We start from the raw sequence: 19,801 nt of genomic DNA, 5'->3' as shown, positions 1-19,801 counted from the left end.
CATCTCCTCATGTCCCTGAACCTTGAATTTTATCTGCAGGGATACTGAACACCTAGTTTCTATTCAGTCCGCTGCTGCTTTTTCTAGGTCACTCCTGGATGTGGTACTGTATTTATAGTAACACTGTTCCCTGTGGATCTTGTAACCTCTGCATTCAATAACTTTGTTAAATTAGAAAAACAATATATCCCACTTTTGAAATCCAAACCACCGCACAAATAGAACTAGAGTTTGCATGCGGAATGAATATTTTATTACTAGATTATAAAAATAAAATACAAAATAATTTTAAAACAGAACTTAAAACACTGTACAAAGCTTTAATATGATACAAATGGGAAAATTAAATAAATAATTACACTTTTATGTACAGGTGGCCTATACAAAAGCACTCGTGTTTCTGCCAACACTATGTCCTTGGTTGCCTGAACAGAAATGCATAAAGAGGGCTGCTGGAAGGGAAAGGGAACGATACAATAGCTTTGTAGTATTTCAAAGAGCAATTTCTCCTCACTCTGATTTCATAAAGAAGAGATGAAAGGGAGAAAACTGGAATCACCGAAGTCCTCTAGTCTAACTCACTGGTCGTGCTTGACACGAGAGAATTCTTCCAGTTTGCGGTTCAATCTGATGCAACAGCTGCCAATAGTTCCTAACTTTGAAAAGTTGTATCTAATTCAAAACTAGATGCTTTCCCCTCCCTCTTTTTCCTAAAAGCTGTGAACTTGTAAGTAAATGGCCCCATGAAATTGGCACTGGCTGTTTCAGGAAAGGAATGAGGAGAGCGACCAGGAACTGTGTACGAGGGAGAAGGGAGGGGGGCTCCAGCCTGGGTCCCCGGAGCTGTTCTCTTCTCTATTCAGCTCCCCCAATCCGATTTCAGAGCCCCAAGTGGCACAGTGTTACATTTTCTTTTTTTTCCTATCTCTGTATTTCTGAATGCTTTTTACCTTAGTGAACTAATTTACCTATCTGGTGAATAGTAGTTTAAAAAGAAAATAGTTTTGAAAAAGTCCCAAGGGCTTTCCCCTCCCTGGGTTGCTCCCTAAAATAAATCACATTCAAGCTCTGATAGCCTTGTTTACTCCTTGTGGGTGAGTGAAGAACAGCCAGACAGACTCCAGGTATCGAGAAGTGCTGTGTGTGAATTTTTAAGGATTTAAACTGTATATTATAAGTGGGGAAAAAAAGCATCATATGGCTGGGGTAGTATATATAAAAACTTGGTTTACTCAATGTTTGTAACTGGGTGAGTGAACACTTATGTACACAATATGAAACAATATTAAACTACTGAAAAGAGGTAAAATTCCTATCCATCATTAGTGTGTAAAATTATGTCATCAGCAAATCCTACAGTCACATGGGCTCAAAGATCTGCCTCACTGAATCCTATTCTCCAGGTCAAGGAACCCAGCACCCCTGGCCCAGGGAATCTGAGAGACATATCAACATCACCAGTGATACATACTGTGTCCATACTGTCACTTCCAATTAAAGAGGCAGACCCTACTAAAGTTTCACAGGGCAATGAAGGGAAAGGCTTCACGTCTTTCACATCTCCTTAAAACCAAGGATCCAGCAAAGTCTAAGGAAATATTCAAATCATTACTGAGTAAAGTGGTACTACTTGGGTATTGTCTTGAGATTATGCATAACCTCAAGGTGATCTTGATCTTGTCACATCCTTTAATTTTTTGACCCAGATTTCCTCAAGGGGAATAACTAAACATCAAGCTTACATTTTAAAAGTCAGAGCAGATAATCACAACTGAATTAGAAAATGCATTGAAGGGCCAAGACTTTAACATCATCATTTCATCTCCAGTCAGAGATTTCTCAGGGACTGAGGGGTGCAGCATTCAAATTCCCTTTTAAATGAATAAGGATCCTTCTCCCATGTTCTGGAGTTACTAAGAACCACAGGAATTCCCCGTATACTTCCTGCAGTTCTCCCTAACAATAGGGAGACTGGTTCCCCAGGCTCACAAAATGGTCTGGGTTAAACTTCTCATAATTCCAGAGGGACTGCCAAACTACTGAGAACATCCAATGATACGATGTTTCACACTGTTCTCATATCCTCGAGGTACACGCCAGAGCTCTACTGGATGAGAACAGGCAAGTGGGATGTCATAACAACTACCTGGGGTTTTCCATGTACTACAGCCTTTCGTATGGCCCTGAGGCTGGGAATTGCCTCTTGTTCCTTTCCCTAAATTAAGATCTAAATATACACCTGTGGGTTCTGAACTTTGACATGTGAGGACTATCATAGTGGTTACATGCCTTAATCCTGTAATACTTGTTGTATTAAAACATAGTAACCATTCTGCAAATAAACTGTCTATAGAACTAAACTCAAGAAAGTTAAACAATGCAGTTGCCGTCACCCATTCTCTCTCCTCGGTGATACAGGTGCTAAAGACTCTCTTCTTTGAGGCAAAGTCCCAGCACATCTGGGGTAAATGCAGATACACAGAAATGAGCAGACTTGAAAAGAGTGAATGCAAACAACTTAATTCCAAAATACACGAACAGGACGGAAGAAATGGTTCCCTAACATACACCACGTTTTGATAGATATAAAGGAATGAAAAAAAGTTTTAACATGTGAAAACTCTGATCTCCAAGACCAAATCTAGACTTATCTACAAATATATTTTCAAATAGCCAGAGTAAGAAACATTTTTTTCCCTAAGCCACTAAATTCTGAATTCTGGATTCTGTTTCTCCTGTCACCAATTCCTGATGTTATTAGATTAAGAATGTAGTTCCTAGAACAAAATATTCTCTGCTTTAGGAGAAAAAGTGTTTGTTTTTAATTCAAAGCTATTTGGTATAGGAAAATTAAAAAATTAATTAGTTTTAACTATCTGTGTCCGGGTTTATAAAACATGCAGCAATGTTCACTTTTTCCTTGTAGATTGAATGCAGCCACAGAAACATTCACGTCAGAATCTGTGGCTTGGAAGGACTCTCTGATGATCGCTGAAGAACCTCAAGCTCCCATATGACTCGGAGCTAAACTAAGAGCTACTGCAAGACTCGTCCACTGAATTAGTAAGCAGCTGAGATTGGTTTAGTATTTTAAAGTGGATAATGACAACAGTGGGTCTCAATTACCGTTTTGCTACTTATTTAGGACTCGATTAACTTGACAACTTTTACAAAAAACATTCACTTCACAACATGCAACTTAAAAAAACAGTAAATGTAACTACGCCACTGTCAGCAAGGCCAGCTTGCATACCCAGTTGAGAATGAGAGTGCCTGCCTAAGACTTGCCATTCATAAATGTTTATAATCTGTGCTTTCAGGTTAAATTTGATATGACCCAATTTTCCTTCTTTGTTCACTCTACATTAAATGCCTTTAAGCTGTGCAAAAACTTTCTCTGTGAAATTTTAATATTTCAACCAATGTGTACACCCTGGAGATTTGGCAGCATAATTTAGGAATAATGCTACCTAAAGGGACTGAGCTGTGGCTAATTTCATCTTCTGCTCCACCCAGGTAATTCCAGAGACTAGACAAGGGAGGGTAAGTCAAGTGTGACTAGGTAACCAGCCATTTTGGTTACCAGGAGATGATAGGAGAAACCAGGAGGTCCTTCATTTTCATAAGATAATTTTAACTTCTGTCCCATATTAGTTTTAGTAGAGTTTGGCTTGATTTTAATAATGGCCATCTCCCTCATCTTAGGTTGAATACCCAAACTGGTTTAAAATTACTTGGATGACCTATGTTTGTCACTGAACTATGCCATCACTAAAAAAACCAAAAATAAATAAAAAATAAAGAACTAAAAAGAACAAAAAAAAAATCAGTTCATTCTCTGTATGATACTTGAAAATAAAACAAAAACAAAAATCCTTGTGCCAAAGTGCTTTGCTCAGGGCTGCCAACTTCTCTTTTTAGCCTGAGACATCTAACATCTAAAAGCACAAACTATGCTTTTAAAAAACCATAAAGTAAATCTCTGTGTAAGACAGTACTTTTAAGTGGACCTATTGATACATAAGATGTAGTCTGTTTTCTTTTGAAAGTATCAGAGCAGAAACATTTTTGGTAACTCTTTCCTCTAAGTGCAAAATAAAATATTCTTAGACAACGAGGCTGTTTCTCTCCAGATCTTGACTTTGTCAGTGCCATTTATAAAAGGAGGCAACACAGTGGAATATTTGGGAGAAAAACGGAAGGAAACAAGAAAGAGAAAATATTCAGTTGACATGTTGCCATCACTGTCAGTTTTGACTACTAGCAGAGAAACGCCAATAACAAATAAAATAACACACAGACCACAACGGTAGCCTCATTAGCTTCTGCAGCGGTGACCATGAGCACATTTCTGACTAGAGGGGTCAGGATTTAAAGCTGGCTACTTTTAGCACAATTTAGCTAATACAACAGAAAAAGAAGATAATTTCTTAATTATAAATTACGCTCCACCAGCCCCCTAAAAAAGTGAGGTGAAAGAGGTTAGATGGTCCTTTTTAAAAAAATCAATTTATGTTAGACCCATGATTATCATCCCAGTTTATCCATATTAACCATAAAGGACAGAATTATGTGATTAACATGACAAATTTTTGAACCGGTATTACAAGCATGTCCCAGTAATTTTTTTCCTCTATTAAAATCTTTCAAAAATGAAAATTAAATAACCTATCTTGGCTTGTTAAAGACTGCCAACCCTTGCATTATACACAAACACAAGGAAGGCAAGAAGAATCAAGTGTCACATGCCCAGAACATAGTTTCAGAAAATGAAGATAGGCAAGACCCAAGTGTACACGAGATACACAATAAAAGGAATTTTACCATCTGTGATCTTGAAATTCTCTTGAAATGGAGAATGAGAAAGAATGAGATTATCTAAGCATATGTTTCTCTATATATTATAAATATTTATAATATGATTTACCATGAAGACATGCAAGCAGTGTTACAGCAGCTCTGATACAGTATCATACAGCAGGGTCGGCCTTCCGACATTACAGTTGCTTTAGTTAAATGGCAGATATGTCTTATCTATTGCATTCCTCTGTAGTGCTTGAAACTGGAGAGAAATTAAGATTCCGCACTATGCTACATTTCTTACAGGAGACCGTATATGCCTCAATAGTGTTTTGAGGTTTTTTTTCTTTTTAAAGAGCTCAACACAGATAAAGAGAACGAGATAAGTTCAGTGCAGCTTCAGGGCAGCTTCGATGCAGCATTAGAATATGTTCACTTGGTGAGGAAATATATTTCTTTCTTTTTTTGTTTTCCAAGTCAACCATACTAGGTTTGGATTGACCAAACACAAGGTCAAAGAGAAAAAGCACAGATGTTTGCTAGAAGGCAGATTTCAACAGCAAGCAGACCAATTTGCCTGACCTCAATAAGGTCTTTACAACACAGAACACCTACAGAGTATAAAAGAGCCCATTTTAAAAGTCTAGTATAATTTAATTTTGCCTGATTCCTGTTAGCAGAAGAGTGAGATCAGAATAAATATGATCCTCCTTATAGTTTTATAAATTGACATTACATGGAAATCAGGTCAAGAAGCCCAAATATTCAAACTAAAGCACAGGAAAAGCAGGTAATAAAACATTAAAAGATAAATATTGAGCCTAAATTTATTTCCCCAGATATTCATTCCCTATTGGCTAAATGTATAAAATACAAACTTTAAAGATTATAAGCCTCAACAATGAACCTAATTTCTTTCCATTTTTCTTTCTAAATTTCTAAAAGCAGGAAGTCACATTCCATAGTACTGTACTTCCCTGATGTCATCTTGGAGGTTGATATTAGAGACAGTCGCTACTTAGAAGACCTAAGGAAGCAAGGTCCACTCTGGTAAATTTTCCCTCCACAGAGGAACTAACACGGGGGAAGAGGGTTCTTCAGTCTGGAAGGGTATTACCCCACACCCTATCCCTCTCTCCCTAAAGCACTAAAGCCTGCAAAATAGCTCTCTTTAGACTTTTCCTTCCTTTACCTAACTTTCATCAGTTATTTTTCACAATAAAAATATACTGAGTTAAGAACTGTTGCTCTAAAGAAAAATACTAGGGGACTAAAAAAAAGTAATTGGATTTGAAAATCTCAGCATGTCCTGCTAAAAGCATATTAAAATGTATTGTTAAAAGAAGAGAGATTGGATCAGGCGAGAAACACTAACTTTAAAAAATGTGAAATCCAGGGAGGGTACTAGGAATGAGACCAAGTAAAGGTGTGAACTCTCAATACACCAGGTAAACACACAAGCCAAGCATTTATGAGCATTGGCTCCCCAGCAACAGATTTCTTACATACTCTAATATCAGAGCAATTCTGACTCTCCAAGGTTGGGAAGTCTTGAATGAAAATATTAAAACAAGAAGTTTCACTTTTGCTATATAATCTTTGAGTAGAGCCTTTAAAAAAGTACGCCAAACCCCTTCAAATTCCATTCCACTTTCTGCCTTCAACTCTGTTGTTTCAAAGGCTGCTGAAAACTGAGAGTTCATTTAGTTAGTTTCTCCCCCTTGGATTTTACTGGACTGTCCCTTCCTACACAGAGGCACTGATCTCAGATCTGCTTGCTGCCTGCCTTAGGTAATTCCTTATCATCTACTTTGTCTTCTTATAAATAATTTATCATGTTACTTTCTTTTGAAGAGAAGATCAACAGTGATTTTTTAAATAGACAGTACAGGGACACACATGCATCATGTTCAGGAGGAAGATCTCACACCTTTCAGAGATGCAGCCCGGCTCCTATCTGCTGAGTTTACTGGCTGACTTACTCTTCCCTGGGGGCGCTTTAGTGCTGGCCGAGTGGTGGTGGAGGCTGCCGGATCCTTTCAGGCTGTTCTTGCTGGGTTTGCAATGCTCCTGTTGGCAGGACCTTCTGGAGGAGGAAGATCCTGAGTGGCTGGGAGGTGACTTGCTTCTCCCCAGATGTGGGGATGAACTCCTCTGGTCATGGTGGGGCCGTCCAGCCCTAGATGGTGAGGAACTAGACGTGCGAGGCAAAGAAGAGCTTCGCGGAGAGGCACTGGGACTCCTGCGAGGGACAACTGGGCTCTTGGGTGGTGTTTTTGGATTGTGAGGGGATCCTGGACTCTTGCACTGAGTAGTGCTCCGGGGTTTCTGAGATCCATTTTGAAGAATCTGGGCCAGGCGGGAGAAAAGGTCTGAGTCGGAATTGCTACTCCCTAGGACTTTATATCTGCGGAGCCTTAAAAGAACAAAGAATTATTTTCATTTTAGTTGATTTCAAGTGTGCTTAGAAAGTCACAATGTCCCAAATCATAACATATATGATGTGAGTCAAAATCTGGAAATGCTTACAGGACAGAGAGTTACTCTTTCACATACCAGCTGTATAACCCTGGACAAATTACTGACCCTCTCCTAGCTTTTAATGGGACTATAATCTGCCTCACAGGGTCACCAAGCAGCCACATGCAGGAACCCAAGTAAAGTCCTTGCTTGGATGTCTGCCATCCAGAAGCACTTAAGTGTTGCTGGTCCCCTTCTTCCTAGGGCATATGTGGTCTTCTAATTTTAGGATTAACTTAATGAAACATCTCTGGCATGTTAGCACAGGAGAGAAAGAGTAAACCATCTTGTTTAAGGCTCCTGGGACAGGAATTCTGCATACATACATACAAACATTAAACCCCACAATCTAAGTCTTCAACATGAACTGTACTCATGAAGAGCAGAAACTACAGATAAAAGTATATTTCAACCTCATAATAATATCCAAAAGAAAACAGTCGCTGGTTTCTCTGGGCCTTAGTTTCTGCCCAACAATAGCTGAGATTTGGGAGAGCTGGGTCCGGGGCCTGACTGCCCTCTCACTCACAACAGAGCCTGGACCTCAGAATTCTAATCTGGAGAGTATTCATATGAATAGCAATGTCTTCTCTGCCCTAAATGTCTTTCTGTCTTGGCCTAAAACCCATTCAGTTAAAGAATTTAAACCCCACACTGCTGACATGCCACTCCTCATAAAGGAAGTGGGAGAAGAGATCCCAAGGTTGAATGAGCTTCTGCGGGATGCAGGGACATAAACAGCCATCACCGCCATTACGGGTCAGCAATAAGTTACTGATGTTTTTCCTCTGATTTTTCTCTCCTCCTGCTCCACCATCTACCTATTTTGACAAGTGACAAGAAACTCATTCTGGTTAAGCTTACCCTCATAGATCTTACAGTAAAATTTGAAGAATGAAATCAAATAATTCCTCTGTGCCAGGATCTAAGTGTATAATTTGAGTTCTCACTGAGTTCCTGGATGAGTTCCAGACTGGTCAGCTCTATAATAACTGGCACAATGCCACATGCTTGGCTGGGTCACCAAGAGCTACTTTTAGGGGACATGTAAACTGCTAAATAATAAATGATACTTAAGATGTGTTTGTGGCAGTCCAAAGCAGCTCAAGCCGCAGATATACCACCTCTATTAATAACAGATGCCAAGTAGAAAAAAAGAGGGATGTGTGAATATTGTTCATGGAATCACCTTTTGAAAATGTCTCAGCTAAATGACTGCTGTTTACTCATCACCATTCTTCCTGTGGGAGTCCTGTCCCACGGGCACTGCAGATCCAACATTTAGTTACTCTTGAACCTGAAACCCTAGGGCAAGTCAAAACTAAACTTACTTTAGGTAAGGGCAACAAGTTCTGCTGGGTAATAAGACAGATATAATCTCATCTTAACACACTTCAGAAATCCTTATAACAGGTGGAGGCCTATTGTTATACTATCTAGAACAGGCTACAGTTTTCATGTAAATGTATTTTGATTTTCTCTTTGTTTTTGTTAAAAGACCATCCTTTTTCTCTTTCTTCTCCAAGGGTTTAGACCATTCAACTCTGAAAGTGAGTAATGGCTCCAAAAAAAGCACTCTTAATTGATTCATCACCTCCCAATATTTTACTTTCCGCTCTTCTTCAAAATATAATCACTTTATGGTCAACTACACATGAGAATATTTCAATAAACAAGTATACCATCCAGTAAATATTAAAGCAATATCTTTATTATATATGGTGGTATATATCAGCAGACCTAGGAAATCTCCTATAGGATTTGTTTAATTCATTCTACTCAGGTAAATAGCACTGTTACCAGAGCCCAATCATCAAATTATGGACACTAGTATTGTTCACTAGAATTTGACACCATAATGACATCTGTCATAAAGGGATTCTAACTAGACAAGGCTAGAAAATTTACTATCTAGTTAAAAGGGACTGGAAGAGATGTAACCTTTGTTGCATACTAATAAGCACTCTAGACATACACTACCTTATTTCACTTCCCAAGCCACAAGGCAAATGTCTTACCCATTTTACAGATGAGGAAACTGAGCTTCACACTGCTAGAAAGTGGGAGAGCTAAGAAATAACCTGGATTAACCTAATCCCTTCTACTATGCCGTGCCATAAAGCTTGGGAAAGGCAGAGAAAGAAGTAGATGATCAGAAGTAGGCAACAAAGAAATGAAACCACTGACACATTATAATCAAGCAGACACAGAAATAATGTTATACACTTAGCAGAGCGAGAGCACACAGCAGTACCTGGCTTCTACTCCAGGCCTCGTGGGTGGCTTTCCTGGTGGTGGCCGAGGCAAGAACTGAGATGAAGTTGAACTATTGACTTGATCTGTGTTGACCCATGAAACTGGCCTTGGAATTTTGCTCTTTCTGGACTGGGAGATGATGGGTGACAGAAAGCTGTCTTCAGCTGACCTGCTCAGATGCGAGTCTACAGCCAGTCTTGAAAAGGGAGTGAAGACTTCCTCCTCAGAAAAGGGAGGAGGAACGGTGGCTAGTCTCTCCTCTAGCAATTTATCAGAGGCACTTGAGAGGTCCCCAAGGAAAGACTTGAGTTGCCTTTTTTCCACCAGAAGCTTGACTAGGTCTGGCTGGTAAGCTTTCTTTTGGAGGAGCTTTTCTTTTGCAGAGACTGGAGAGGATGATTCAAAAGTTAAGTCTATCTCTTGTGCCAAAACAGGGATTCGACTGTGTCTGGTTACAAAGGATGACCTAACCACATCTTTCCTGGATGGGGGACAAGGTTCACTCTCTGAAACACAAGGAAATAGTTCTCCATTTCTATGGACAATTTTCTCTCTCTTACCCTCTTGGTGCAAAAAAGTAGAGAGGTCTCCTTGATGACCTGGAAAGTCTTCACTCTTAATGTCATCATCCTTAGATAACTTACTTTTTTGCATTGCTGCCACCTGGCCTATGTGTCCTTCAACATGTGGGTCAATGACTCGTGGAGAAATTTCTGAAGTTCTAACTGCTAGAAGCTTCATTATCTCATGATTTTTGTCTTGATTTGGCACCACACTGAAAGTCTGTGTCTTTGTCACATCAAAAGGTTCAGTAGGAGCTGAGTGGTCCCTTTCCATAGGTACTAAGTCTCCTGGCAGAGAGGAGATCTCCATATAATGCTGCCCTTTACTTAACTTTGCATCCTCATTCTCTGAGCCTAGAAGAGTGCTCTTCCCTTCAGTTTCCACAGGGAGACTCTCACACTCTCTCACAGCCAGTCTGTTATGGTCAGGAATGTCTTTTGGTCCCAGGTCTTGGGATCTGTCACACTCTCTAACATTGGGTAACATGTCATGACCAATATGATCGATCTGAAGCCCAAAGTCCGTTCTGCTTCCTCCACTAGGAGGTTCGCCTTCTGTCACAACCAAGCCAGAGAAGTTCTCCCTTGGAGAGTAGAGTTCCACAGTGGGCTCCACAGGCTGAAGGTCTTTCTTCTCTGGCTGCTGACCATAGTGAAAGCTTCCTGAGGTCGACTGTGTAGATGCCACAGAAGGTCTAGGAATTGTAATCTGGAGAGAGAAGAGAAAAAAGTTAAAATGTAATAATGTGGAACATAAACGAAGATGCATGATTTGAGACTTAACACTTCAAATCCTAATTTATAAAAGCAACACAGATGTTGACCAGATCTGCTCAACTCATACTTAAAATGAACAATTCTGAATAAAAGTGCGTGACATTCAAGTTCCCCGACTCAGGAAGTGCACAGGACAGTCTCCCTCCAGGTTCTCTCTGCTCTGGAAGACTGGCTTCTACAGACTGACTCTCCAGGCGCCCCTGCCTTCTGATTTCCGGCTGGGTCTGCCCAAGGGGCAGCACTAACGCAGAATCAGAGCGGGAGGAGGGAAAGGTCTGGGTATTCACTCTCTCTGCTTCCTCCCCGAGGGACTGCAGCTTTGGTGGTGGTTACATTCTACCACTCCTGGCCATGGCTCCTGTCGCATGGTCCCTCGTTCACAGATATGACTCTCACCAGCTTCTGCTAACAGCCCCTCTTCCTTCTCCCTCAGGACTCATTATAGGAATGGCTCCCTCTATTTCTGGTCCTTTTGGCTTTTTTAACTACTCACACATCTGTAAAAAGTTTCTTTCATTAAATTCTCTCCAAGTCCCTTTGAGTGTGCCAGCTATTTCCTAGCAGAATCTAGATATAGGATTATAGGAAAAAAAGTATTGGCAAATTATCCTAAGTTAAAAAACTCGAAATTTACATGGATTTTGTTGCTTCCCATAAATTCTATCAATCAAACAATGTTAAGAATATTATATCTTCCTATAAGCAAAGACATACAAAGATGTTTACTAATGTTTCATATCTTCTCTAATTTTTTAAGGTCAAGCCTATGATAAATGAAATTCTACCATTCTTCCACTGAGGTTATTTCAATTCTATAGCTAATAAGATTCAATAGCTAATAAGAATGTCCTTTCTTAAGACACCTAAAGTTTCTACATCTTCACATTTGTTACAAGTCACATGTAAGGAAGCAGAAAATGTCAACCACGTAAACCAGTAAGGAAAAAACCCTTTTTGAGAAATCAAATCACTTAATGAAGCCCACTAAATTCTAGGAAAACTATGGAAATTGGTCAGAATTCAAAGCAAAATAAATTTGGAGCTGTCATGGCAGATTTTGCTTAGACTCCATTTTTAGTCCAAAGACGCTAAGAAACTGGTATGGTTCCAGAGTCAGATAAGTTGTTTAGATCTGTTTCTCTGTGTCAGAAACACAGTTAGGTTCAAGGACATGTAAAGCTTGTCCTAAGTCCAACCCATGGAGAAAATACTTCACTAATGTCCTGGAATAGCTCCTGAATAGAACCAGTGTCCTGAGGTTAATCGAAAGCAGGCTGTTTGGGTTCAAACCTAAATTCTTACCATAAATCCAAACCTATAATGACCTTGGGGAAAAGGCAGTAAAGCCTATTGGTGCTGTTGCCCTTTAGGAAGTCACCTCATACGTGTATCTCTCTTTCATTATTCTAAAATGTATTCAGGCAGATGGCAATTTTCTGATACATTTTTAAAATGATATTGAAACTTAAAATTTATAGTTATTTACTTCAAAATTTATTTATTTTTTGAGGAAGATTAGCCCTAACTGCTGCCAATCCTCCTCTTTTTTTCTGAGGAAGACTCGTCCTGAGCTAACATCGTGCCCATCTTACTCTACTTTATATGTGGGACGTCTACCACAGCATGGCTTTTGCCAAGCGGCACCATGTCCGCACCCGGGATCCGAACCAGTGAACCCTGGGCCACCAAAGTGGAACGTGCACACTTAACTGCTGCGCCACCAGGCCAGCCCACTTTTTTTTTTTTTTAAAGACTGGCACCTGAGCTAACAACTGTTGTCAATCTTCTTTTATTTTTTCGCTTTTTCTCCCCAAATCCCCCCAATATATAGTTGTATATTTTAGTTGTGGGTCCTTCTAGTTGTGGTATGTGGGATGCTGCCTCAGCATGGCTTGATGAGCAGTGCCATGTCTGCGCCCATGATCCGAACTGGCAAAACCCTGGGCCACCGAAACTGAGTGAGTGAACTTAACCACTTAGCCACGGGGCCAGCCCCAAAATTTACTTCTTTTTTTTTTTTTTTTTAAGATTTTATTTTTTCCTTTTTCTCCCCAAAGCCCCCCAGTACATAGTTGTATATTTCTCGTTGTGGGTTCCTCTAGTTGTGGCATGTGGGACGCTGCCTCAGCGTGGTTTGATGAGCAGTGCCATGTCCGCGCCCAGGATCCGAACCAACGAAACGCTGGGCCGCCTGCAGCGGAGCACGCAAACCTAACCACTCGGCCACGGGGCCAGCCCCCCAAAATTTACTTCTTAAAACCCAAGAGTGACGGTGGTAAGAAAAGCAGATGTGAAATTATATTAAATACCAAATAACAAGGGAGGTAACTATACCTATATTCAAAATAAACCAAAAGTCACTTCATTACTATATGCAATTCCAAGTACATCAGCCAAAATGAACTCAGCAGTGTTTACAAAAATAACACTCTACTGGTCTTCTGAGATGGAAGCTAGGGAATCAACGCACTTCTGAGCTTACTCATTGTAGATTCGGGACAGAAATGTAGGTGTGGGGCCGGCCTAGTGGCACAGTGGTTAAGAGCACACGTTCCACTTCGGTGGCCTGGGGTTCACCAGTTCGGATCCCGGCATGGCACCGCTTGGCAAAAGCCATGCTGTGGTAGGCATCCCACATATAAAGTAGAGGAAGATGGGCACAGATATTAGCTCAGGGCCAGTCTTCCTCAGTGAAAAGAGGAGGATTGCCAGCAGTTAGCTCAGGGCTAATCTTCCTCAAAAAAAAAAAAAGAAAGAAATGTAGGTATATGTGTGATATGAAAAAAGAGGTGAGAATCTTGTATATAGAAAACATATATGAACCACCAGACAGAATTTATTTTCTTGAAAAACTTCTGAGTAATTATGATAAACTGTGCATAAATTACTGTCATATAATATTTCCAAAGCACTTTAAATTTATAAAATATTCCTAAAATCATTTTTACTAATTTCATTTCATAGCTGCCTGGTACTATTATTAACATAAATTTCACAAACGAGGAAAAACACGGTAAAAAAAAGTCAGGGACAGGACTTCAGGACTTTGGAAGTCATGCACAGCATAGCACAGCCTACTGATAGGCACTACACACTCTCGAATGAAGTCTGGGAAACCGAGTCTGCAAAAACATTATCTCACAAGAAAAAAGGAGAAAAACCAAAAATCAATAGCTGAATACTGAGAAGAAAAAGCTAATTCGAAGTACAGCTGAAAATAGCTTTCTTAACCTTAGACTATAAAGACACAAAAGTAATTCCCATATTTGGGACACTCTACAAATAAACTAAATTAATGATCTGCCAGTAAGCCATATGTATCTTTTACATCTTTTTTTTTTTTTTGGTGAGGAAGACTGGCCTTGAGCTAATATCCATTGCCCATCTTCCTCTTTTTGCTTGAGGAAGACTGTCCCTGAGCTAATATCTGTCCCAATCTTCCTCTATTTTGTTTGTGGGATGCCACCACAGCGTGGCTTGATGAACAGTGTGTAAGTCCACGCCTGGGATCCAAACCTGCGAACTCCGGGCTGCCGAAGCAGAGCGTACAGACTTAACCACTACATCACTGGGCCAGCCCCCATCTTTTACACCTTTAATTTCTATAATTTACAAACATTTCATCAAGGCATGAATTCAATCATTTCCTTTCTTCTATTCTCTAATTGTGTCAGGTGCACCTCTCTACAGAATTAGAAACTGATCTCGATATTTTCCATTTCTTTCATATTTTGTTATTTTTATGAATGCCTAGTACTAAGTTTGACTAACATCAGTCTCACTACTTTCTAGTTCAGATAAAGTAGCCTCATTATTTTATAGTTACCCCACGTTTAGAACTGGTCACATAGCAAGAGACAATAAACTGCAAACCAACTATTATTTGCATTTTAACTTACAAATTATTGTTTTACTTTTCTTTCATTCAAAGATAGTAATGCTATTGAGATAATAAAAATTTTGGGAAATTCAACATTTATACCAAATAGCCTCTTTTCCAAATGAAAGGTATGTGATACACAAAATATCTGTAACTCATTTTAGTTTTTTGACAAATAATTTAGAAGACATATAGGTAATACAATAATTTATTAGTTCTTATTATAGCCAAGAATAACTAACTGAGTTATAGGAACAAATTCCCAGCCTATTACAAAAACTAAATTCTGGGGCCGGCCCCGTGGCTGAGTGGGTAGGTTCATGCACTCTGCTTTGGCGGCCCGGGGTTTTGCCAGTTTGGATCCTGGGTACGGACCTAGGACCGCTCATCAAGCCATGCTTAGGCAGCATCCCACATGGCCCAACCAGAAGGACCCACAACTAAAATATACAACTATGTATTGGGGGGCTTTGGGGAGAAGGAAAAAATAAAACATTAAAAAACAACACCACCACCAACAAAAACCTAATTCTAACCATTCGAATTTCTTTGGGCCAAATTCCACTATAGACTTCTTTTTTTAAAAGCATCTTTAATAAAGAAACACATGGATAAAGAGAACAGATTAGTGGCTACCAGAGGGGAAGGGGGTGTGAGGAGGGCAAAAGGGGTAGAGGGGCACTTATGTATGGTGACGGATAAAAACTACACTACGGTGGTGAACATGATGCAGTCTATAGAGAAACTGATATATAATAATGTACACCTGAAATTACACGATGTTATAAACCAATATGACTTCAATAAAATTTTTTTAATTTTTAGATTGGCACCTGAGCTAACAGCTGTTGCCAATCTTCTTTTCTTCTTTTTGCTTTTTCTCACCAAATCCCCCCAGTACATAGTTGTAAATTTTTTAGTTGTGGGTCCTTCCAGTTGCGGCATGTGGGATGCCATCTCAGCATGGCTTGATGAGTGGTGCCGCGTCCATGCCCAGGATCTGAACCAGCAAAACCCTGGGCCACCGAAGCGGAGCTCATGACCTTAACCACTTGGCCGTGGGGCCAGCCCCGACTTCAATAAAAATTTTCAAAAGCATCTTTATATAATACTTTGTACAAGTGTTGAAAACTATGAATAAAACTAAAACACTATTATTGACCCACGTTTTTATGTACCAAGTTTTTCCTTCTATACAGAGAGTACACAGCAGTGGTAACATTTGAATATTAAGAGCCATACATGCTAAGGGAATTTCCACTCTCTCACTCTTTAACCCTCTATTACTGTGACCGCACTTACATCGGTTCCTTTTGCTGAAGATACTGTTTTATTGTGCTTTGGCTTATATGGATGGATATGGGGGCTGGCAGGGGTGAGGAATGGCAGTCTTTGCTACAGAGGTGGGTAAAACTGAAAGCCTGAAGCCTCAAGACCTAAGTAAATGAAAAGTAAAAGCTAGGGCCGGCCCCACGGCTGAGTGGTTAACAATAAACGTGGACTACACTAGTGAAAGAATCAACCCACTGGATGCCTGGGTTCCCTCCATGAAGCCTCTCCCAAGGGACAGTCCAGTCCGTGGATTGAACACTTGACAATGGGCTGTTTTTACTTCCCATCAGTCCATCCAATCTCTGGTCTTTTCTGACTGTTCATAGATTGAATTATACCATCATATATAATTCCAGGGATGTACTCTCATAGAAACAAAACTTTTCTATAATTATAATAACCAATTTTCCAGATCAAAAATAAGAATCATGGTCAGATAGAGGACATATGGCAGCTCCCCAGTCAATGTACACACATTCAACTCTGCAAAATCCATTTCAAGGGGCTGGCCCTGTGGCCGAGTGGTTAAGTTTGTGTGCTCTGCTTCAGCGGCCCAGGATTTCGCTGGTTCAGATCCTGGGTGTGGACATGGCCATGCTGAGGCGGTGTTCCACATGCCACAACTAGAAGGACCCACAACTAAAATATACAACTGTGTACCGGGGGACTTTGGGGAGAAAAAGGAAAAATAAAATCTTTTAAAAAGAAATCCATTTCAAGAAGTTAACCAGGTTGCAATCAATCCAAAAAGTCTTTCCCTTTTCTCATTATTAAGGCATACATGTATTAATACATTACATGGATCACTCCTTTTTCAATGGAGGCTCTGAGTAACTCCATGAGCTTTCGTACAGTCACCCTGAGCTGTCAGAAGGGCTCCAGATATTCAGTGGGACACATCTCACTGGGAAAGCCACATGAAGCTACTATCTCAAATAAGCTGTGCCACTCAAGTTTTCACCGCAATTTTCACAGTTCCAGCTCTCATCATATTTGCTTGGACTAACGCCAAAGCCTCCTCACTGGCTGCTGCCCGGACCTGTTCTCCCCTACATGCCTCCCAAAGAGCTATTACTCCCCTCCCTCAATCTTGGCACAGTGTCTTTTCCCACAGCCCACACATCTCAGCATGGCAGGCCAAGGCACTTTATCGCCTTACTTTTTGCAGCCTGTCTTTGGCCTCTCTCCTTTGCCCTAACATTCTGGATCACTTATTTAAATTCTCTGCACTCTGGTGGTTCAAGCCTCTGTGCCTTTGCACATGCTGTGTTCTTTACCTGACACCCCTGCATCTAGCAAACTTACTCATCCTTCAAAGTCCTCTTATTTTTGAAGTGCTCCTTAACCTTCCCAGAAAGATTTTTAATTTTTCTTTCCTCCCCAGTTATGAAAGTAATGTATCTTCACCATGGGGAAAAAAATTAGAAAATAAAGAAAAGTTCAGAAAATAAAAACACCCAATATCGCACTCCTCAGTCCTAGGCAGCTTTATCTGTATCCTGATTTGTGTACACAGCTCCACTTCATGCTTTCATGATCACTTCATGCTTTCAAGGTAACTGTTTAGATGAGCCCTTCACTGCCAACCTGACAGGTTGGTGTAAACTGTTCATCCCTGAGATACAGCATAAAGCCTGGAACTAGGCAGACACTTAATAGAACTGAAGGAAGAAAAGCAATAGAATTAAGACAATGCGATCAACCGGTGATCTGAATTTTGGAATACTGGTGTTAGTACTCCTGTAAATACAGACAGAGGAATTGTCTTAATAGATGCTGACTAACAGGCAAACTACAAAAAAATTATGTGACTCTGCCTCTTTGTCCTGCTCCCTCTATGTGCTTTATTTTAACCCCCTTTCTTCTTCTCAATCGCTAAGAAACAAGTCAGTGAGGAAAGTTCTTGAGTATTTTGACAGTCCCCTGGTGTGAGGAACAGAAGGCTGGGATGAGTGACAGAACACAGCCTAGTCTACCAGCCATCTGACTCTTTGCAGATCACCTACTGTCCTGGGGCTTGGGGCCATCAGTGCGAAAAGGGGCAACAATATTCCCCCTGCTCGCTCCATAGAGCTGCTGTTAGGATCAAATACGGAAGTATTCCATAGAACATAAATGTAAGATAATATGGTAGCCAGTCTCTAAGATGCCCCCAATGACCTTTGCCCTCTGGTATTCATGCCCTTGTATAGTTCCTCCCACACTATAGCAGGGTTGGTCTGTGTGACCAATAAAATATGGCAGAAGTGATGGTACGCCCCTTCTGAGATTAGGTTATAAAAGACTGTGGCTTCTATCTTGGTGGAGGTGTGTTCTCTCTACCACCTCCCTTCCCATCTGTCTCTTTCTCTCCTCACTCACTGGGAAAGCCAGTTGCCATGTCAAGTACGGAAAGGCCCACATGGTGAGGAGATGAAGACTCTGGCCAACAGCCAGTGGGAAACTGAAGCCTGCCAACAGCCACTGAGTGAGTTTAGACAGAGATCTTTCCATCTCAAACCTTATGATGATTTCACCCTGGCTGCCAGTTTGACAGCAACCTCTTGAAGACCCTGAGCCAGAACCATCAGACTAAGCCACTGCTGCATTCCTAACCCTCAGAAACAGTGTGAAATGATAACTGTTTGTTGTTTAAAGCTGCTAAATTTGGGGTAATTCGTTACAGAGGAATAGGTAACATATAGGTGGTATTATTATCTCCCAGTCACACACACTGTTTCCAAAGGTAATACTAAAATGTAGCATTGGCTTTCTAAAGGACCATCTAGAACCAAGAGATCACTTGGTACAATTTGCCATGATATTCTGTAAGGAACAACCCTTCCATTTCTACGTTACTGTTCAAGTCCAACCCTTCCCCTATCAACAGTGATTACCCAACGTCACATAAAACTGGTCACATTCTTTCCTGCAGTTAGTACCATTCTGGACCAATAGTTAGACCTCTTTGGAAGCAGTTCAAGTTATTTTAATTTCTTTTTCTTCTCTGTACTTGTTCATTTATGTCAGCTTACTTCTGTCTCTCTATTTGCTAATCAAAACATAATTTAATATTTCTCCTATAAGACAAGCTTGGTCTTATTTTACTCTCTCTAAGTCCATGTTGTCCAGCATCTTTTTAGAAATGACTGATAGTGGGCCGATTTCATTACTGTTTACTCTTGGGAAAAATCTAACTTCCAAAAATAACCCCAACCAATTTCTTTGCAATCTAGAAATTTATCCATCTTTCAAAATAGATTATCTAAAAAAATTATACATGCTCTTTACTAATCAATGGTTTCATGTATATGGATAAAGGAAACACTGAAGGCTCACAAATACGCACTAGGAACTAAAAAGTGCTGAAGTTCTCATCAGTTAATTTAACATGCCAACCGTATTTGTAAGACAGATAAACTTCTGCTTTGCCTATGTTTATGGTTCCTACATATTTTCAGATATCAGTACATTTTCCCTTCATATGATCATAAAAAAGAAACAAGCCTGAGTGGAAAAGATACAAACTAAGAAACTGTTTCCTATCAGAATATGTCTTAAGTTGAAATATTCAGATAGAACGGTAATATGGTTTATCATATCATTCAAGCTACAGCATATAATCAGAGCTGCAAGAGATGTGGAGAGACTAATTGGCAGTCCTCTCTATTTAATGTATCTGCAGTAAGTCAGG

The 19,801-nt window shown here is 40.1% G+C and overlaps 1 protein-coding gene across 12 annotated transcripts in view; it reads right to left on the bottom strand.

Annotated features, from left to right (window-relative positions):
• Positions 1 to 230: 230 nt before the first annotated feature.
• TTBK2 (tau tubulin kinase 2) overlaps positions 231 to 19,801 on the bottom strand; it is a 142,496-nt gene continuing 122,925 nt past the window's right edge. For all 12 annotated transcript variants that reach the window (XM_070582931.1, XM_070582881.1, XM_070582936.1 and 9 more), the window contains 2 exons: positions 9,575 to 10,848; positions 231 to 7,216 (listed from right to left, as the gene is read on the bottom strand). In XM_070582931.1, coding sequence (XP_070439032.1) covers positions 6,754 to 7,216; positions 9,575 to 10,848 — 1,737 coding nt within the window. In that variant the 3' untranslated portion in view covers positions 231 to 6,753. The remainder of the gene's footprint in view (positions 7,217 to 9,574; positions 10,849 to 19,801) is intronic.

The sequence above is a fragment of the Equus przewalskii genome, chromosome 1 (assembly GCF_037783145.1).
Source record: "Equus przewalskii isolate Varuska chromosome 1, EquPr2, whole genome shotgun sequence".
Classification (NCBI taxonomy): domain Eukaryota; kingdom Metazoa; phylum Chordata; class Mammalia; order Perissodactyla; family Equidae; genus Equus; species Equus przewalskii.
This window is presented reverse-complemented; position numbering and strand designations above follow the sequence as displayed.